We start from the raw sequence: 18,834 nt of genomic DNA, 5'->3' as shown, positions 1-18,834 counted from the left end.
AGACAGTTTTGGGGACCTATTTAAAACCATGATTTGTATGTTTTATCCTGGAAAACATGCAATGATCCCTGCATCCAGGGAGTGTCTTTATCTTTAAAGCTTCATGAAGAGGATTGGAGTCAAATTAGGAATACTTTGTGGTTTACCTTTGAAATGCTGCACCAGGATATGCAAACTCACAATGGTTCATGCAAACCTGGTCTTGGCACGCACATAGACCTTTTACTGCTCAGCAACCAAACCCAAACATTACTCCTGGTTTCTGTGTCTGCCCTACAGTGATGAGTGTTTAACAAACATCTCTTGCTTTGCTAAGATAGTGAAGTACAAAATATGAATTGTTCAACTGGCTTGTTATATCATCCACAATCTGCAACTAATGTCATGCCTTTTCACATGACGGTGAATTTAAACTGAAATTGTAGTAATCTAAAGGGCCAGCTTTTCAAAGGGAAAGCCAACTGAAAAAAAAAAAAAAAATCAAGGTTAGGCGGTTAGGGAAAAAGAAAATTACAAAAGACACAACACAAAGACACAAAGAAATTTGATGTCTGTCATAAATGTTTTCCTCTTAATTCTCTTTACCTCTCTAAGTGTTTCCAATCTTTAATAGCACACAAACACAAACCCCTCTTTCTTGTCAATGAAATACAGTAGTGTCCCGAGAGAGCGGCTGGGACGGCTCTCAGGCGCTTTTGCTTCCCTCCTTCTCACCGCTCTTCTCCCTCTCTTCCTCCTCTTGTTGTTGCACCTCTCTGAAGCTGTTTCCACAGTTTGTCCTGTCAGTCTAGTTTTGGATGGCTGGAGATGTGGCAGATCACTTTGACTCCCACACACACTCTCTCTCACACACACACACACACACACACACACACACACACACACACACACACACACACACACACACACACACACACACACACACACACACACACACACACACACACACACACACACACACACACACATATATTGCTCTCTGATCAGATTGAATAAAACATATACAGGTGAAGTGTGTAGTTTATGCTGGTGCTATATTATAGCACCAGCAATGTATATTATATAATGGGATACAGGGAATGGTTGCCATGCCAGGCGTATGTTACCATCATGGACTGTCAGTCATTGATGATAGATAATTGTTGTTTCCTTCACACGCTAAACAGAGCAATCAGGTTTCATTGTAGAGTAATCACAGGTATTGTGTTACACAGCAGAGCCTGACTGTTCCCTGTATCCCATTACTGAATATAGCACCAGCATAAAACAACAAGGCAGTAGCCTCTTTACCCAGAAACCCATCAGGTCCCTCAATATATTAACCAGATTTAGAGGCGCCCTGGAAAATAAAACTCTTTATTAACCTACTTCTTGTACATTTCGGGTCTGTGTGGTTGCTTTACGTGATGATAGACTTGAGTCCTTCTAACCATATCAGACGGGCTTACTCCTGTATCGTTGTGTTCCTCTGGGACACATGTCTTTGTCAAAACCCGTTTCAGAAAGGTCGGTTTCAAGGTCCAGTCAAAGCAACAAAATTTTGGGGTTATTTTGTGTCTTTGTTGCTTTATATTTTCACCTTCTCCCTTTCTCCCCCTCAGAGTCAAGGCTCATGTGTTGTGTTGTATTGTTTACATCCAGTAATCAGAGCCACATTCAGTCTCCAGGCGAAGACCTCTATACAGGCCAGATTGTCACCACAATACTGGTGAATCTGGGTTCCGTGGGATGACTTTACTGAAGCCTGTTCATGCATGGGTGGAGCACATTACAAGGGCCCACTGATACACAGGAGTCAATTGCCCGGGTACAAAGATCAGGTGTTAGGGTTCACTTTCCTACTTGGTGCTGCCTGCATGTGATCCTTGGTTGGAGAATGACTGTGTGTGTTGTGACACTTTTCACCTATATAATGTTAAAGGTTTTCTTATTCCAACCTTATTTGAATTATTGTTGGAAAAATGTATCTAATAAACCAATATATGTTTTTGTTTTCTGCCGCGGTTGGTTATTCATTACACATCCCAGTGAGGGAAGCAACTTGACCCCAGCACATCACTATCCTGACTTTCGCTTCAAGACCTATGCCCCGCTGGCCTTCCGCTACTTCAGGGATCTGTTCGGCATCAAACCAGACGACTACCTGGTAAGACTAAAACCTACCCGGGACGGAACTGGTTATTGTTTGTTCCACCTTCACAAGATAATTCCGTCCCAAATCAAGCATTCACATCATATACCTTAAGTTAGACAATATGAAACATCAGATTAAATTTACACACTATGAGTTTTATCCCCAAAAAATGAAAATGACTTAAAGCAATAGTTTGATGTTTAAGGAAATAGGTTTATTCACAGTGACTTCTCCACTGGTTGTTTGGGCAGGATATCACTGCCAAGAAATTGTTCGGCACATAACCCCACCTAAAACCACAAATTGTAGTTTTTATACTGTTTTTGTATGGGTTACACAAAACAACTATATCTAGAGCTGGTATCAATCTCATCTCTCCAAAAGAAACTGAATATGCATATTTCCCTCCATATTGCTTTAAGTAGTTCTATCTATTAATGTGCCAAAACAACACAATTAACATTGTTGAAAAACTCTCCGGTACTCTATACTGAACCACACACACTATATTCCTGCTCAGTGGTTATTTGTCCACATGAATAGTTCAATCTGATTTTGTTCCATTGTTTCTATTTGTGCATGTAAGTATATACAAGTAGGAAAATGACCATTGCACCCATTAAGAACTCTCTTGAATTACTTCCCATTGACTGAGCACTAATCTTCCACCTCAGTGCGTACTTAATAGTCATCCAATTCAACCTGTATTTTATTGAATAGTGGGCGTTTAATGCTGCACACCATCTGTGCAGGGGACAGACAGGATGGGAGGATAAAGTCAAGGCAAAACATTGAGGTGGTGGGGATATTGGAGGTAATAACTGAGCTAACGGAGCGCGTCCTCATTACTACATCTTTACCCAGCTCCAAGAGCTGAATGAAAAGAGAGAAAAAGAGAGTAATGTCTTCAAAGATGTTCAAACACCCCTGTCAAAGCCATTATTTATGAGCTCTACATGCCATCCTTTATGTTAACGTAATTTGCTGCTCATGAAAGGGTATACCTTGTTGCCTAATCATCCCTACTCTGCACATACACTTCTTTCTCAGAATAAAATTAGATTTTGTGTAATATTGTGCATAACTTATTGTAAGTCGCTTTGGATAAAAGCGTCTGCCAAATGACTGTAATGTAATGTAATGTAATGTTTGGGCTTTATTATGTTATGTTGCCGTTTTCCATTTGTAAGCCTTCCAAAACCCCACAAGCTACATTCTTGTATTTGAATGACGAATTAATTTCTGCACAAGTGAAAGATAAAGGGCTCTGGAAGAGAGACCAGGGCGAAATGTAACTTAAAAGCAGCAGAGGGAGGATAGCATGAGGCACAGCAGCTTAGAGGATGTACTCATGATTGATGTCCTTGAGGTGACGATGAATTCGTTCAGACAGAGGCTACAGCAGAGTCTAATTAAAAGAGAGAACACACACACACACACACACACACACACACACACACACACAAACAGTATCCTGAATGCAAATGCAACAAACAGCGGATGTGTTTGTGCTTGTAACTCTACGTGACTGCAAACGGTCATAAGTGGAAGAGTCTCTGGAGAGGAAGAGCGGAAGCCTCAAGTGTTTCTCCTCTGAACATGTTGCTCTCATAACGCACTGATTAACATCTAACATTTCTCTTCAGTTGGCTGCTCTCACAGTCTCTCCCTCACACATTGCTTGCCACAGTGGGATGAAGGCTCTCGACCTGTTCTGGTGTTTTATTGAGAAGCAGCATAAGCAGTAATTGCTTCTCATTACCTTCGGCTGAGGAGCTTCTGTTTAATGTCCATATTAGTGAACAGTTTGCCTGTTTGTTGGCAGCGAGGGCTAATGTCAGTAGATCCTATTAAAATTTAGCAGGCAGATTTGTCATCCAGATGTGATATAGGTCTGGTAATTCTGCAGTTCTCATTGCAACTCCTTAGTATATTTGCATGATAAAGATAATGTAGAAAGAGACCCACTTTCATTGATAAAGTTGACATTATACAGCTACAATTATCCGGACAGTCATGCATTTTTGTGTGGATTTGCTCTTGGGCTGTTTTTATGAGATGGGCTCGGCTCCTTAGTTTCAGCTAGGAAATGTCAATGCTACAACATATAACTATATTCAAGAAAGCTATGTGTTTCCAAATTAAAATAGTTTGGGGGAGCCCCACTCCTGTTTCAACATCTCTATAAACAGAGTCAGATCTTTTTTTAATCACATTTTACATAAATAGTGTTTACATTTTTTCTGTACTATAGCTTATGTGTTTAGAGCTGTTAAGGTCTGGATATGTTCCAAGTTGAACTGTTTTCTTGAAGTTTGACTACTGTTTGATTTAAAATGTTTTTTTGTGTATGTTTCCTCCCTCAGTACTCCCTCGTAAATGAGCCTCTGATTGAGCTTACCAACCCAGGGGCCAGCGGCTCTCTCTTCTACCTAACCAGCGATGACGAGTTCATCATTAAAACCGTCCAGCACAAAGAGGCCAAGTTTCTCCAGAGATTACTGCCTGGATACTATATGGTGAGACACTTATAGTTGATTCATGAGGTCTCCAGCACTTAGTGAGGTGGCAAAACTCCACGTCTGAATGTTGAATGTGAGTCTAAAACAGAGTGTTGAATTTGAACAGATCACTCGTCAGATGCTTAGGTGGCATAAGTCAGATGTAGTGAACGTACTCATTAGCTCCAGCTGTAGGGCACTATCAGATAGAAAAGCATATCACTCAATTATTTAGACTGTAGAATAGAAATTATTCAAGTAGCATCAGTCTGATAAAGTCAAGCTTTCTTTTACTCACATCACAGAATCTGAACCAGAACCCACGAACATTGCTGCCTAAATTCTACGGACTGTATTGCATCCAGTCTGGAGGAATCAACATCCGACTGGTGGTAATGAACAACGTGTTGCCGCGCTCCGTCAAAATGCACTACAAATACGATCTGAAGGGATCCACCTACAAGAGACGAGCGTCCAGGAAAGAGAGAGAAAAGGCCTGTCCGACCTTCAAAGACCTGGACTTCCAGGACATGCATGAAGAAGGGCTTTACTTTGACGCAGAGACGTACAACAACCTAATGAAGACCCTGCAGAGAGACTGTCGGGTAAGTGGTTTTAGCACTATGTGGAGCAAGTGATTTTGTGTATGTATGCTCATTCTTATCGCTCTCTATGTTTATTGGACATTTCTTTAATTGGACTGCAACAGGAAGGTCACTATTATTCCATAAAAAGGAAGCTGTTCAAAAGAAATTCTGTTTCATTATCAGAATATTTTCCCTCAAAAGGCCATTTCTGTTGAATTCTGATGCCTCTCTTTCCTTTGCTAAAACATGTTGACCTGTGTGCAGCCCCACATGGACATTGTGTCTTGCGCCATATCAGAGTTTAGAGCAGATTGCTTTAAACCAGGGAATTCACTGGAGTGAAGGGCCATAGCTGTTGAAAGAACATAACTAACCTCTCATTCTTGTAACCGATTATGGAAGCTTAAACATTTGATTAATTAATTACATTGTGTTCTAGTTCAGGAAAGTGTGTGTGCTCATCTTAGATGGGACAAAATACAATTTTCCATGTGTTTGTCAGTAGGCCTGCAGTGTGTTTCCACTGTGTGTTCAGTGTAAGCTCTCAGTTTGCCCTGGGCTCTGTTCTACCATCTCTGGGCTGCAATGTTTCAGTATATGACAGCTCTCCAAACACTGAATGTGATTAAGACATGATCCTGGTAGCGTGAGAGACTCGGAGCTCTATCCAAAGATAGTCCTCCAATCTAAAGGCTTGCATTCGTCTCTATTTTAACGCAGAAGCCAGGAGACTGTCTGCTGGAGGCGGATATTTGGAGTTTATTAGGAGACATAATGTGGTGCTCCGGTGATCCACCAGTACTTCCGTGCTTTTAGTAGCATGAATATAAACAACATTCAAAATAAAATATCTGAAAATAGCCCAGACTTCATTTTATATCCTTTTTCGTCTATCTACATTGCATCAGTGTCAGAGAAAGACTAAAGGACCATGTACAATACATTTAAGATTTTGCTGACATGTTTGTGGACCATAATTGTAGAGAGGGAACAAGCTTCCAATCTTTAAAAAGCAAAGGAAATAGAACAGAAGCGCTGAATTGCTGATTTGCTTGACATCTGTCTCTAAAATAACAAAAACTGAGATACTGTGTCTCCTACAACTCAGAGCTATGTGCTAGAAATGTTAAAAGAAATCCAGAGATGGATTGGACAACAGTTAAACATTGGGTCGTCGATCTGTGCTATAATTCTTTTGGGCTGGTTCCTGAACAAACATAATATATGCTTGTGCAGTGACATTCCTACTCTGTGTTCTTAGTGAAGACAAGGTGGATGACCTCCTGGGATAGCTTTATGGCTGAAGCCAATGTGACTTCCAGACACTGATTTAATGTGTTTTACTCTCATAGCGGCTGGTTAATGATGGGGTTTAGAGCCTAAAGCCCCCCGTGTTGTAATCCCATTTGTTCTGCTCGACATACAGTAACTTCACACACACACGCACACACACACACACACACACACACACACACACACACACACACACACACACACACACACACACACACACACACACACACACACACACACACACCACTGCTTCTCTGTGGAGTCCACGCTCTGATATTCAACCTGGAATCTGACAAAGATCTTACAGATTAGGCCCAGAGACTTCCTTCGGGGCCCGACCAACCCGACAGACCTGGCAACCCTGCATGGCACCATTCAGTTAACAACTTCATTTTTTCCATTAAACCTCAGGTTAAATGTTTAAATTATTAGTGTGTTGGAATGGAAGAACCGTGTTGGTTTTATTACCAAACCGTGATTGATGGAGCATGGAACGAGTCAGCGGTAATGAACACTGTGTTGCTGTAGGTATATTTATATTAGCCTGTTAGGCAACAGCGCTCCCTTTTCTTCTGTTCTCAGTTCTTCTCTCCTTGTTTGTTATCGGAAAGAAAATGTAACTCTACAAGAAATTACTTTCGCAACAGTAAATCTTTGGGTTATGCCATACTTGTTTGTGGTTCAGCGTTTCTCTTTGGGGAAAGCAGAGTATCCTTCCAGTAAAGGTGTGTTTGAACAGGTGTGAACAGGTGTTGCTTTTCCAGCCCTTTAACAGGAGCTCAAACATGGATCTTGTGATACTGAGTTAGAGAAAGATTACCAGAAATACAGAGGAATTTTAAGTGATCTCCTCAGGTTTTGACAGTTTTAATCATCATTAACCAATATGCTGACTTTGTCGATGTCCTCTATTTTATTTTTAATGTTTTCTAAGGCAGATTGCAGCCAGAATTGCATAATCTCTACTACGCTAAATCATTATTTCCATAAACTCAGAGCACACTACCATTTACAACCTTGCCCAAATTTACCCCCGGACATGAACAATCTACCCACTAAGGCCTCTATGTGCCACATAATGCATGTATAAAGTATATGGTACGGCGTGCATATCTGTATGTATGTAAGTGAGGCTGTTAAGCAGCAGCTGCGCTGTACAGTTTGTTATTGTCATGGCTTCCTGCTCTCGCCTCCTGAGCGGGAAGCAAAGTGCCCTCTAAGCAGAATTGCTGTCCATTTCCATGAGTAAGCAGCTAACCCCGTCACCCCAGTTGAGGCTGTGGATCAAAACACAGAGGAGGGGGCGGCAGAAGCTGAGCAACAGGGGGCGAAGGTCGTAGGGGAATGAGGAAGTGGAATGGGACTGTTGTCCAATGAAAGTATATATGTGATGAGGCCACTGAAACATTTTTTTATTGCTATTTTTCCAGCGCTTGGAGTGTTGGGGTCTCTGTTTCATAGGAGTGTGGGAGGTCAGAGTTGAGTTGAGTTGAAGCAGAAAGCGATGAGATAAAGAGGAGGATGAGCAATGTGTTTGAGGGAATCAGATATTTCTGATATGTGGGACACTGCTAGGGAAACACAGGGTTTCACACTTTCTCCCTTTTCGGTCGACACTCTCCATTACTCTGCAGCTCCCCTGATACCAAAACAACACAAGGCATTAATAATTCATGTTGGACTCTACTGTACAGAAAGAGTGAGACAGAGAGGGTTTATTGTTGAGTGAGTCTGTGTTTGTAACGTTCTGGTGACGTTCTCTGTGCGTGTGTGTGATTTAATGAGACCGGCATGAGGGTGATATTGCTTATGATGATGTCAAGCTGCTGAGACACTGATGTTCGCTGCATGTTTGGCAGTGGAGACCTCTTCATGTTCAGGAAAACCAAGGCCAAATGACATCTATGTACCGTCATAACTCTGTTTGAGAATTTGTGAAATAGGAGTAATTTAATTGCATGCACAAACAAGTGCAGAAATAACGATTCGGACAATGAAGGCATGCATTCTTGGACAATAATGGGTTGCATAGCAGCCAGTGTAGCCAATCATAAACAACCATTTACTGTATGGCTCCCCTTCTTCTCAGCCTTGGGATCCTGTGACAACAATGGCTTCTGTCACTCTCAGCAGCAGTAAACCAAGGCCCTGGCCTTGTAGTCAGAAGTGAGTGAGGCTTCAACAGGATCCTTAACCACATTCATAAACATGGCTGTTAGTTACACAGGTCTTCAACTAATAATAATTTTCATAATCGATTTATTTGCTGATTATTTTCCCTATTAAACAAATTCCTTGGTCTATAAAATGTTAGCAAATACTGAAAAAGTGCATACAAAAGTCCCCAAGTTGCCCAACAATCTTGTTAAAAGTGAAAGTAAAACATATTCAGTTTACCATCAGAGAAAAAAGAAAAAGAAAAGCGAAGAAGCAAGAAGTCAAAAGCAGGAATGTTTGCCATTTTTTCTAAGGAATTGTGTTAAATGATTTGATTATTTTATTTTTATTTGAGTAAATTGTTGCCTATTAGTTTTCTGTTGATTGATTAATCACTTGTTTGAATAAGCATTTCAGCTCCAGAGAGATCTTCATACAACTTTGTTATGTGAAATTATTGTTATTAATTGTGAATCATTGAATACTTTCATTCATGTTTCCTGATATCACATTATGGAGATGGGAGCAGTTATTGAGTTTCCAGTTAATTCTGTATAGTCAAATGAAATCTTATGCAATGACTTAACTTTAATATCCTCAGTTTATGTTCACAGTGTCAGAGAGAATGAACAGACACAAATGACATTTTTATAGTTAGACAGTTTTATTTTAATAAGTTGTTCGGCCTAATTTAATGTAAGACAATTATTGATAAAGTCTATATGCCTTTACAAGTCTGAACAAGTGACAAAATTGAAAAGCCATATGTCCCTAATTGAATATGTTGTGTCATGGGTAGCAACAACATCTATAATTAATGAATACAACATTCATTAATTATAGATGCATACTTTAGCAGAGACATTCCTTTGATTGTAACTGGAATCAGAGGCAATGTATGAGTGATCCAACAGGCTCACAAAAGGAGTATAAAAGCTGTTTTCTTTCCAGCAGACATTCTCAGATTTAAGAAAGCTTGATGAGTATTAGTGTCACTGCAAAGTGGGGCACGCCAGTGAACAATAAGGGGATCTCTACATCCCTAATGGCTCAGAGATAGACAGGTGGAGGACTGATTCAGGGGTGAATATACTGAGAAACATCAGAGATTTATTGAAGATCAGGGGATGCTGTGACAACTCTCAATCCCTACAGGAGTGTGAGGATTAGCCTTTCCCATTCACTGTGAGATAACAAAGCTGTATGTGAGATGAGAGCAGAGGGCAGGACCCAAGCACTTGGCTGCCATGCCTCTAAGAATCAGTAGTAATCCACTTCAGTAACTGATTATTTACTATTTTTCTTTGCCTATACATATAAACAGTATTTTAATTCAAACAATATCTGGCTGTTTTCTTTCTGCTGTGATGGTTTGATTGTTTGCCTGGTAAAGCTGGAGCCACGATGCACAGCAATGGCATTCTGTAGGCAGTGTGGTGTTTCAGAACGGCTGTAGTTTGAATAGGCTGGGGGAGTTTGACTGAAGGGATGCAAATTGTTGATATGGAAAAGGCAAAGCTCAGACAACAACCCCAGTGTTTGCCTGAGTCAGTCATTAAGTCTATTTTGTGTGTGTGTGTGTGTGTGTTTGAGTATGACTTTGTGGGACTATGACTTTTTACATAAGCAAACTGGATTGGCAACAAATAATGATAATATGTTCTTTGTTGACCATGCATTTAAAATATGTATGTATATGTGTGTATCTAAAACTCTTGTCTCGCATTCTTCTGGATTCTGGGTCAATACTCTCTTTGATTACAACACAAGTTTTTTTTTATTGTCTCCAATCTTATTGGGTTTAGGTTGTGTTACTTATGGAGTGTAAGTGATGCCCCAGACAATAATGATTAACTTAGTCTTATTGTAGGGTTTTTAGTGTTTTTGGCAGTTTCTTCTCAAGCCTGGTTTTCCCTAACCTCCCAAACTTCCTCTTTGTGCATTTTCCTCAAATGATACACACATTGAAGCAGTTGATACATAGAGATTTCTGACTGAGGATTTACCAATTTGTTTTAAATTTTTCATTCTTGTTATCTCTGACTGAAGGGATTGAATGGATAGTAGGCTATATTTGCACATAGCTTTCACCTCTTTATTTCTGATAAGTCATGCTCTCTCTCTTTCTCTGCCACACCCTTGTATTCACGTCAGGACTTATAAACCAGTCTTGGTCATAAGATAAGACTTGCTACCTGACAGTGACCCTGACCCTTTTCCCAGATCAGGCTCTTGCCTCTCTCTCTCTACCCTTGACTGGCCATGACTGTTTTACTGGAACACTAGGAAACATTAAGTTGCAGAGTCTCTGGGAAACTGTGCAAAAGGCTCCTGAAGGTCAATGTGTAACACTTGACTCACTGTGGAGAAACACCTTGTTTATTTAGCTCAAAACTGGTTTCAACAGGATGTTTCATTTTAATAACTCACAGCCTTTGAGGCGTTAGTGCTTCATAGGCTGTGAAAGTGTTTGGGAGGAAAAAAAATGTGCTTTTAAAAGCTGAAGGTGTAGCATCCAGTCCAGGAGAGTAATCTCTTCAGAGTTCACAGAGGTCATAGAAAATGTGAAAAGTCCTGTTATTTAAATCCAACTTGTTGCTATTCATTATCAAATGATTCTTCTTATAACAACTGCATGTCTTGTAATTTGCTATAGGTGCTGGAGAGTTTTAAGATCATGGACTACAGCCTGCTGCTTGGTGTGCATATCCTGGACCAGAGCCAGAGAGAGGGGGGTGAGCCGGGCCAGGCAGGGGGTGACGGGAGGAGACCTGTGGGTCAGAGGGTGCTTTACTCCACTGCCATGGAGTCCATCCAGGGAGACGGAAAGGCTGCAGAAGCCCTCACCACTGACGACACGTGAGTCGGCTCATATGCACATATTATACACACATATTTGGGCATACACACTCTGCCTCTGTCTGTCGCTTAATCTGCACCTTTTTTCTAACAGACACAGTTATACAACTGTGTTCATACCTCGCACAGGACACTCAGACAGTGTACACACAGTCAGGCTCTCACATAACCATAGCTACACAAATACAAACACAGCCACTGTTCCACGTATCAACAGCGAGACACATGAATACAAATACTGTAAGTGCCTCTTTTATAAATATTTGCAGAAGAAGAACAGTAGCTATTCTCTGACTGCTGGATTGTTTTTACTACGTTATAGGATGGGTGGCATCCCTGCCAAAACACACAAAGAAGAAAAGCTGCTCATCTTCCTGGGTATCATTGATATCCTACAGTCATACAGGTACTGATCTTTATGGGATTATACAAACCCGCTATGATTTTGTTTCTAATATGTCTGCTTTCTTATAATTACTGATTGGCTCTGATGACTTTCGGGGCCATGAAACCCATTTATATCTGATTGTATGATCTACAGAAATGTTTGTCTCAGTTTCTGAGATCTAAAATGTCTCATCAATGGCCAAAAAAGATGTGACAATTTATAGAAAATATGCATGAATAGTTGAGGACTGACCAAGGCTGCGATTGCTGTGTGCCCTATGACAAGACCTCTTATTGTTGAATTATCACCCTGCATTGATGGGAATCCACTTTACCTCGATCCTAAAAGGACTACATCCAACATGATTTAAATGAACACACCAGCCTATAAGTCTTCTTTATTTACAAATTGATTTTTGCCTTTCCCTGAGAGGGAAAGCGTCAAGTGACAGAGGAGGAGGCCTTTTGGCACACTATGTCAGCCTGGTTGGTCGAGGCATTAGATGCAACACGGAGTGGGCGAGGTGAGATCGGGTCAGGGAGGAATAAGTGATGAACAGGCCAATTTGTCTCAGCTCATCCTGCCTTACTTCTGGTTGCTTGCTTACCTCCTCAACAGCGTTACATAACATTCAACTTTGATGTATTTTCTGCTTAAATGCAAAAAAAAAATGACCTGAGTTTGTTTTGTGCCAAGGGGCAAGATTCTCAAGTTTGATCAAGCATAAAGGGGACGTTTTTGGGTAAGCTGATATATTTGTGACAAGGCTTCTTCTTGTTTTGTTTCTCCCCAGGTTCATTAAAAAGTTGGAACACTCGTGGAAAGCCCTGATGTACGATGGTGTGAGTTGATAGCCTGCTCAAATCTGACACTGCTGCTTTCATTAATGAGCCTTTTATTTGGTAACTGTCTGATAAAAGCCCTGCATTTTCTCTGCCTGTCCTCAGGACTCAGTCTCGGTGCACCGGCCCGGGTTTTATGCCAGCCGCTTCCTCAAGTTCATGAGCACACGGGTCTTCAGAAAGACTCAGCGTAAGTCTGCAGGTTGATCTTCGTCGCACATGGGAGGGAAGGCAGCCCACATGCAAAAACAAACAAAGAGAAGGGGCAGCAATGGGAAGTAGGAAATCCTGGCCTGATGAGAAGAGTCAATCTGTAGATGATTTTTATTGTTGTCTACGGCTGGGCATTTGTGTGCACATTCAAAACAAATTAAGTTTGTTGTTTGGCAATTCAGAAACAAAAGTAGACAGTTATAAACTGCTGATCTGATAATGGGCCTGGGTGTAGTTGAAGCCAGGAAGTGTTTTGGAACTGCACTTTAACATCAAATATAGTAACAATGTTTTGCAACTATATGGGGCCCCACTGTGGAAATGAACATGGCTGAGGCAAAGATTTGGGGATTTAGCCGTGATATTAACTGTCGCCAAGTCCCGTCCGAGGGAGATGACAGGAAAGGATTTAATTTCATGCCCTGCTTGGGAGGCAAAGTAAGGAGGGTTTAGGGGACACTTGTGTTATCGTCATTGTGCATTCTAACTAATCTAATTCTTTTATGACTTAACTGCATATTTTGGCATTGGATTTTCATTGTGTGCGAACATTGCTCCAATCAGGATAATTGTCTCTTTTCACTATCTCTCTCCAATGATCTGCTCCTCTTACTCTTTCTGCCTCTGCTTCCTTGAATTTGTATCACTCTCTTTTCCTTTTCTTTCCCTGACATGCTCCTTTCTGCTCTGCAGCACTTCGATTCTCCCCTTCAAAGAGGACTCGTACGTCCATCACGGCTCTGAAGTCGTCCTCACAGGAGATCCTGTCATCGCATGCAGATGAGAGGAACAGGGAGGACAGGAGGGACAAGCTGGGAGGAGCTTACAGCCTAGCCAGTCTGGACGGACAAGGTTCACAAAACAACTACTTTTCTAGGAAAATCTCACTTTCACTTTCACTGTGACAGTTATAGTTCTATTCTTGGATATTTGACAACATTCATGGATGTTCATAGTAGTGCCCGAATTATTAAGTAGGTTGTTTGTAACTCAAAACCTAAACGATTATTATACATGCACTTGTCATTTTACCTTTATTCTCAACATGTCACTCTCTTAACTGCCTCAGAATCTGTTAAGACCTTAATCAGTCTCAAGTTTCTATGGCTTATTAGTTTTTCAGAGACACTTAGGCTCATAAACAGCCACTTTCATTTGCGCATAAAAATGTTGTCCTCTTGTCCCGGGGGGCCAGCTGACACTAGTTGATACAGTGTTTGTCCTTGTTGAAAAGAAAACAGAGGCCATCTTGTTATTAGTAGCCAGTCAGTTACAGAATTTGCACGTGTGTGTCCATAGGGCATGTGTAAAAGAAGAGTCATGTAGTTAAAGCTTTTTTATCCTCACTTTCCCTTTTACTCTCCCTCATAATCATAATCTGACAAGAAGGTCTATGAATCAGCTGTTTGAGACAGGGTGAAAGAAAGTGTCTGCAATGATGAACAGGATCAGCAGCAGCGTCTGACCTTTGTGTTTGATACGATGAAGGAGTGTTAGCCAATGCCACGCCGGAAGAACCAAGGGTGTGGAGTGGACAGAGAAGTCATGAGGTCATGTGTCCTCTTTCTCCTTACAACAGAGCACTCTCCCCAGTGTCTCCAGCTGTGACGCAACATACCATGAAGCAACTGGAATAGTTACACTTCCCGACTCTCTTTACGGTTACTAAATCAGTAGGGCAGGGAAATCTGTTTTGCTCTGAAGCATGAGATTGCTACTAAGAAATATGTCAGTTTTATTGGAAACATTTAAACAATTAACTTAATCAAATCCTCATGCCTTGCCTTGTCCCAGTCATTAGGCTTGTTTAAACATTCCTCAACAGAAAGCACATTGAAATTAAAAGACTAGATCTTTCTCCTTTCTACTGGTGGATGATCCATAGCTATACGCTTCAATGATCATATTGATTGACTAATGGAAATTAGGAAAGTGTTCACTTGTTTTCCTTTACTGACATCACATGCATGTGAATGTTTTCACCTTAGCTGTGTTCGGCTCGTACCTGCGTCCAGATCTGGTCCCTGCCAACCCGTCCTTCTACGAGGGCTCCTCCATGGGAACCATCTCCAACTCCTCCATCTTTGTCAACGTGGACAACCAAACAGAGGAGAGGTACGGTGTCTTCTAGTTTTTCCTTTTGTACTATTTCTGGTTTCTTTCATTATATTATGACGCTCTGTGTCGATTTAAGGCTGTAACGTGTACTTTGTCACCTTAAAATCATGATGAAATGCTACTGTACACGTGGACGAGAAGGAAGGCATTAGAATTTGCCACGCCCAAAACAAACACACGTTCACATACTCCCACGTTACTGTCAGACCTCTTACGTCACATGGTCTTATTGGTGACGTGCGTTATGGAGCAGGTGACTCATCTGTCTTGGCAACATGCATCCAATACCCATCCTACACAACATACAGACACTAAATACAAAGGTTTAGTGGTGTGATGCTGTTTACTGTTAGTCTCTCTCATTTACAAGAGAGGGATGACATTTTTTTCCCGGGCGCTTCATTGCAGCCCACTGCTCCTCCGGGATGGGTCAAATGCAGAGAACCGAATTTCCCCATTGTGGGACTAATAAAGGCTTAATTATTATTATTATTATTAAGTACACAACTCTTTTCATGAAATTGAATATATTTTTTTCTTGAAAAGCCTTTCCTGGCTTGACTTAATTTCCTTATCCAACTCTTGCCACATCATTTATTGTGTTTTTATGGTACAGTGTTGACTAATAGTTATAACCTCATATCAAATTGTAAAAACTGATAGAAATGTTACGTACAATATAAAATAATAATCGCCGTGTTACATAACCAGGCTCTATTACACCTACAGCACACACTCATTTTATTACACTATATCATCTGGCAAATTTCATTTTGTCTCTTGCTGTCTGCAAACTTCGTCCTCTGCCCTCTACGTGTTTCCCATCTTTCACCTCTCCTTCTGCGGCGGTGTCAGGTTCAGCTTGCTCTCTGAGGCTTCATTGTGTGACTTGCCCGGTCCTGTCTCTTCATCGGTCACCTGCTGTTGCGCTGACATTGTTCTGTCAACTGTTTTCATAAATATTTAAACAGCGGCGTTGACATGGCTTTACTCTGTGCCATTATGCTGCAGAAAGACTGTGACAAAAGAGGACAAGCGGTGCAGTGGCGACTGTATAGCCACCAACAATAATCCCTGTCTGACAGCTGGTCTGCCTGTTACATTGGTAACACCTTGTGTTGTGTCAGGTTAGGGTTGTTTTAAAACAAAGCTTTTATTTACATGCATCTCTTTATCCATCCATCTATCTCTACAACGGTACTCCTCTGCTGCCCTCTCCACCTGGCTTTCATCTGGACTTTTAACACAAAAAGTAGTTAATCACATGTCATAAAAGGGTAAAAACCCATCGTTGAAGTTATCAGGGAGTCACCTGATTTACAAACAAGGAAAATAGCTCAAGCTGCCCCCTGGTGGGTGAAATGGAAAAAAAGGGAGGATGAACAACATTGCACACAGTCGCCCCATGGTCAAGCTACATTTAAAGATAAACATGTGATTGCACTGGATTTCCTACTTGAAGTACTTGTTTTTGTATGTTGCAAGTCGTATGCTGCTTATTTAGTTTAAATCAAATGAACTTTAGGTTAACATGCATTTGTATTGGCTGTAGGGAGGGATCCTTTTTGCTCTCGCAGAAGGTGACGGCTCAGTTGGCTCGACTCTGTTAAAGAAATAGGGCATATTTGAATGAAAACTGAAACCAAAATAACATAAATTTAACATTTTTCTACAATAATCCCATTTGTATGTTTGTTTGTATCTGTATATGTATTTGTGGTAAATACTCTCCCAGCAACAGTCTCATTTTGACAAGTCATTGTGGTCAAATCTGGTCAGCCAGATTTTGTTATTTTCCTGTGAGACATTTCTGAGACTCAGCAGACAGTGTTTCAGCAGACACCGGCCCGGCAGCAGAAAGGGTTCCCATCCTGCTCGCAGTCGATTCATCTCTTTGTCTCTTTGATGTCAGAGTCTCTGCAATAGTGTGTGATTTGTTTCTGGAGAGTATGTTTTTCATCAGTTTCCAAGCACTGTTTAGACAACTGCTTTACTTTAACCGCCTTTGACCCAGACAATAAACTCCCAGGGTTGTCTTCTACAGGTTATTATGAAAATATATTTTTCAATTTTTCTGTTTTAGAGAGGACGTTGCATCCAGCTCCACGTTTACCCTGGAAGACAGTGCTATCTGCCTCACTTCAGAGCAGAGCACCATGGATGTGGACATAGACCATGATGACGGATCTGTTCTCGATGTCTACTTGGTGAGTTGATTCTATTTTTCTTATTTCAGGTCACATTGGGGTCATTCTCATAAGGTGTTCAGATACTGGTTCTCTGTGCTTGGTTATCTTAGCTTGTTCACATTTAGGCTTAAACCATGTTGATAATCATCCTCTCTTCTCCCCGACAGTGAAAAGAGCAGCTTTACAACCTTTATTTTTTCCTGCCAATCATAAGACAATCGCCACACTTCATTGGACTGGCCAGGCTGGCACTTGACTCCACTTCCAGTGCTGCTAGATCCATATTGCCACTTGTATTGCCAACACAGAAAAATACTTAGATCATCCACTGGTTGATGGACTAAAAGAAGACACCAACAGAGTCACAGTGATGGACATCTGCAGAAACCATGTGACATCATGTAATGTGATAAACATCAGGCTGAACTGAGTGTTGCTTTTTAAAGCATGCGTTGACGCAGTGCCATTGAGTTTTATATATGTATAATGTTTTCATGGCCTACACAAAGATCTAAATATTTACTATAATGCATACGAGGGGGAGGGTAGATACATTTCTTAAAATGTTTTTTTTTCTACTGACCAGAAAGAAATGAAAAAGCATTTCAAAGTTTGCAACTGTACACGTTGTAGACCGAAAAGAAATGTTTACAGTGAATTTAAGATGACATCTTTGTCCTTGATTAAAAGGGATGCAACACTGTCACACAAAAGACACAAGCCAGCTCACAGCCAACACAGACGAGAAGAGACTCACACGAACAGACATGTTGGATTCTGAAGCTCCCGAGGCCAAACACAGACGTTGACGCGGTTAAAGAGTCCTCATTAACCAAACGGGGCTGATATTTGTGCTGCCCTGACGGGAACCTGAAGCCCTGTTGAAGGGCTGCTGTAAGGTGAAGTGAGAAAGGACAGTTACTGGATCTTGGATAAAGCACAAAGCAGAGGGACAATGGACTCGCTCTTGATCAAAAGGCACTTTTGACATTGGTTATGATTACTGTAGGAAATACTTTTTCTCTGAAGATGTTGCTTAGGTTGGTGGGCTACCTGACATAAGCACATATTTGGATATGTGAAAGCACTTTTTTTCTCTTTTTACTCTACAAATGCACACCTCTGTAAGTCCTTGATACTACAAAGACAGTGAAGGAACTTTGTAGATTATTTTTGATGTGGAGCTAATAGTTTTGTGGGGTTTTCGTCATGACTGAAGACGCTTTCACTCAGGATATCCTTTGATACTGAATAAGTGTGTCCTCTTCAAGAAGGAAGGAGACATGCCTCAGCTGCCGATACCTCTTCATCAAGACCATATCCAACTATAAATGTTGAATACCACGATCACGCGTTGATTGAGACCATAATTTATTGTGTAAATCTCAATATTTTACCATTTGCTGAAAAAATACTTTAATCGCTGAATGTAAAGACAATGCATATTTATATTTAGAGACTCCTATAAATAAAAAGCAAAAATTTCAGTGTCTACTGTTTAGCTATTTCAACTTCCAAAGAAGTGTAAGTAAATATATATACATATATATATA

General features: G+C 40.9%; 1 protein-coding gene across 1 annotated transcript in view; it reads left to right on the top strand.

Annotated features, from left to right (window-relative positions):
- Window positions 1-18,748, top strand: part of pip5k1bb (phosphatidylinositol-4-phosphate 5-kinase, type I, beta b) — a 29,659-nt gene extending 10,911 nt beyond the window's left edge. The window contains exons 5-15 of the mRNA XM_054610442.1: window positions 2,029-2,146; window positions 4,501-4,653; window positions 4,941-5,240; window positions 11,329-11,531; window positions 11,854-11,937; window positions 12,713-12,761; window positions 12,867-12,951; window positions 13,668-13,826; window positions 14,963-15,089; window positions 17,176-17,299; window positions 17,449-18,748. Of these exons, the coding sequence (XP_054466417.1) occupies window positions 2,029-2,146; window positions 4,501-4,653; window positions 4,941-5,240; window positions 11,329-11,531; window positions 11,854-11,937; window positions 12,713-12,761; window positions 12,867-12,951; window positions 13,668-13,826; window positions 14,963-15,089; window positions 17,176-17,299; window positions 17,449-17,451 (1,405 nt within the window). The 3' untranslated portion in view covers window positions 17,452-18,748. The remainder of the gene's footprint in view (window positions 1-2,028; window positions 2,147-4,500; window positions 4,654-4,940; window positions 5,241-11,328; window positions 11,532-11,853; window positions 11,938-12,712; window positions 12,762-12,866; window positions 12,952-13,667; window positions 13,827-14,962; window positions 15,090-17,175; window positions 17,300-17,448) is intronic.
- Window positions 18,749-18,834: the final 86 nt, after the last annotated feature.

Source organism: Anoplopoma fimbria, chromosome 13 (genome assembly GCF_027596085.1).
Source record: "Anoplopoma fimbria isolate UVic2021 breed Golden Eagle Sablefish chromosome 13, Afim_UVic_2022, whole genome shotgun sequence".
In the NCBI taxonomy this organism is placed as follows: domain Eukaryota; kingdom Metazoa; phylum Chordata; class Actinopteri; order Perciformes; family Anoplopomatidae; genus Anoplopoma; species Anoplopoma fimbria.
Note: the sequence above shows the minus strand (reverse complement) of the source record. Positions and strands in the feature narration are given on the sequence as shown.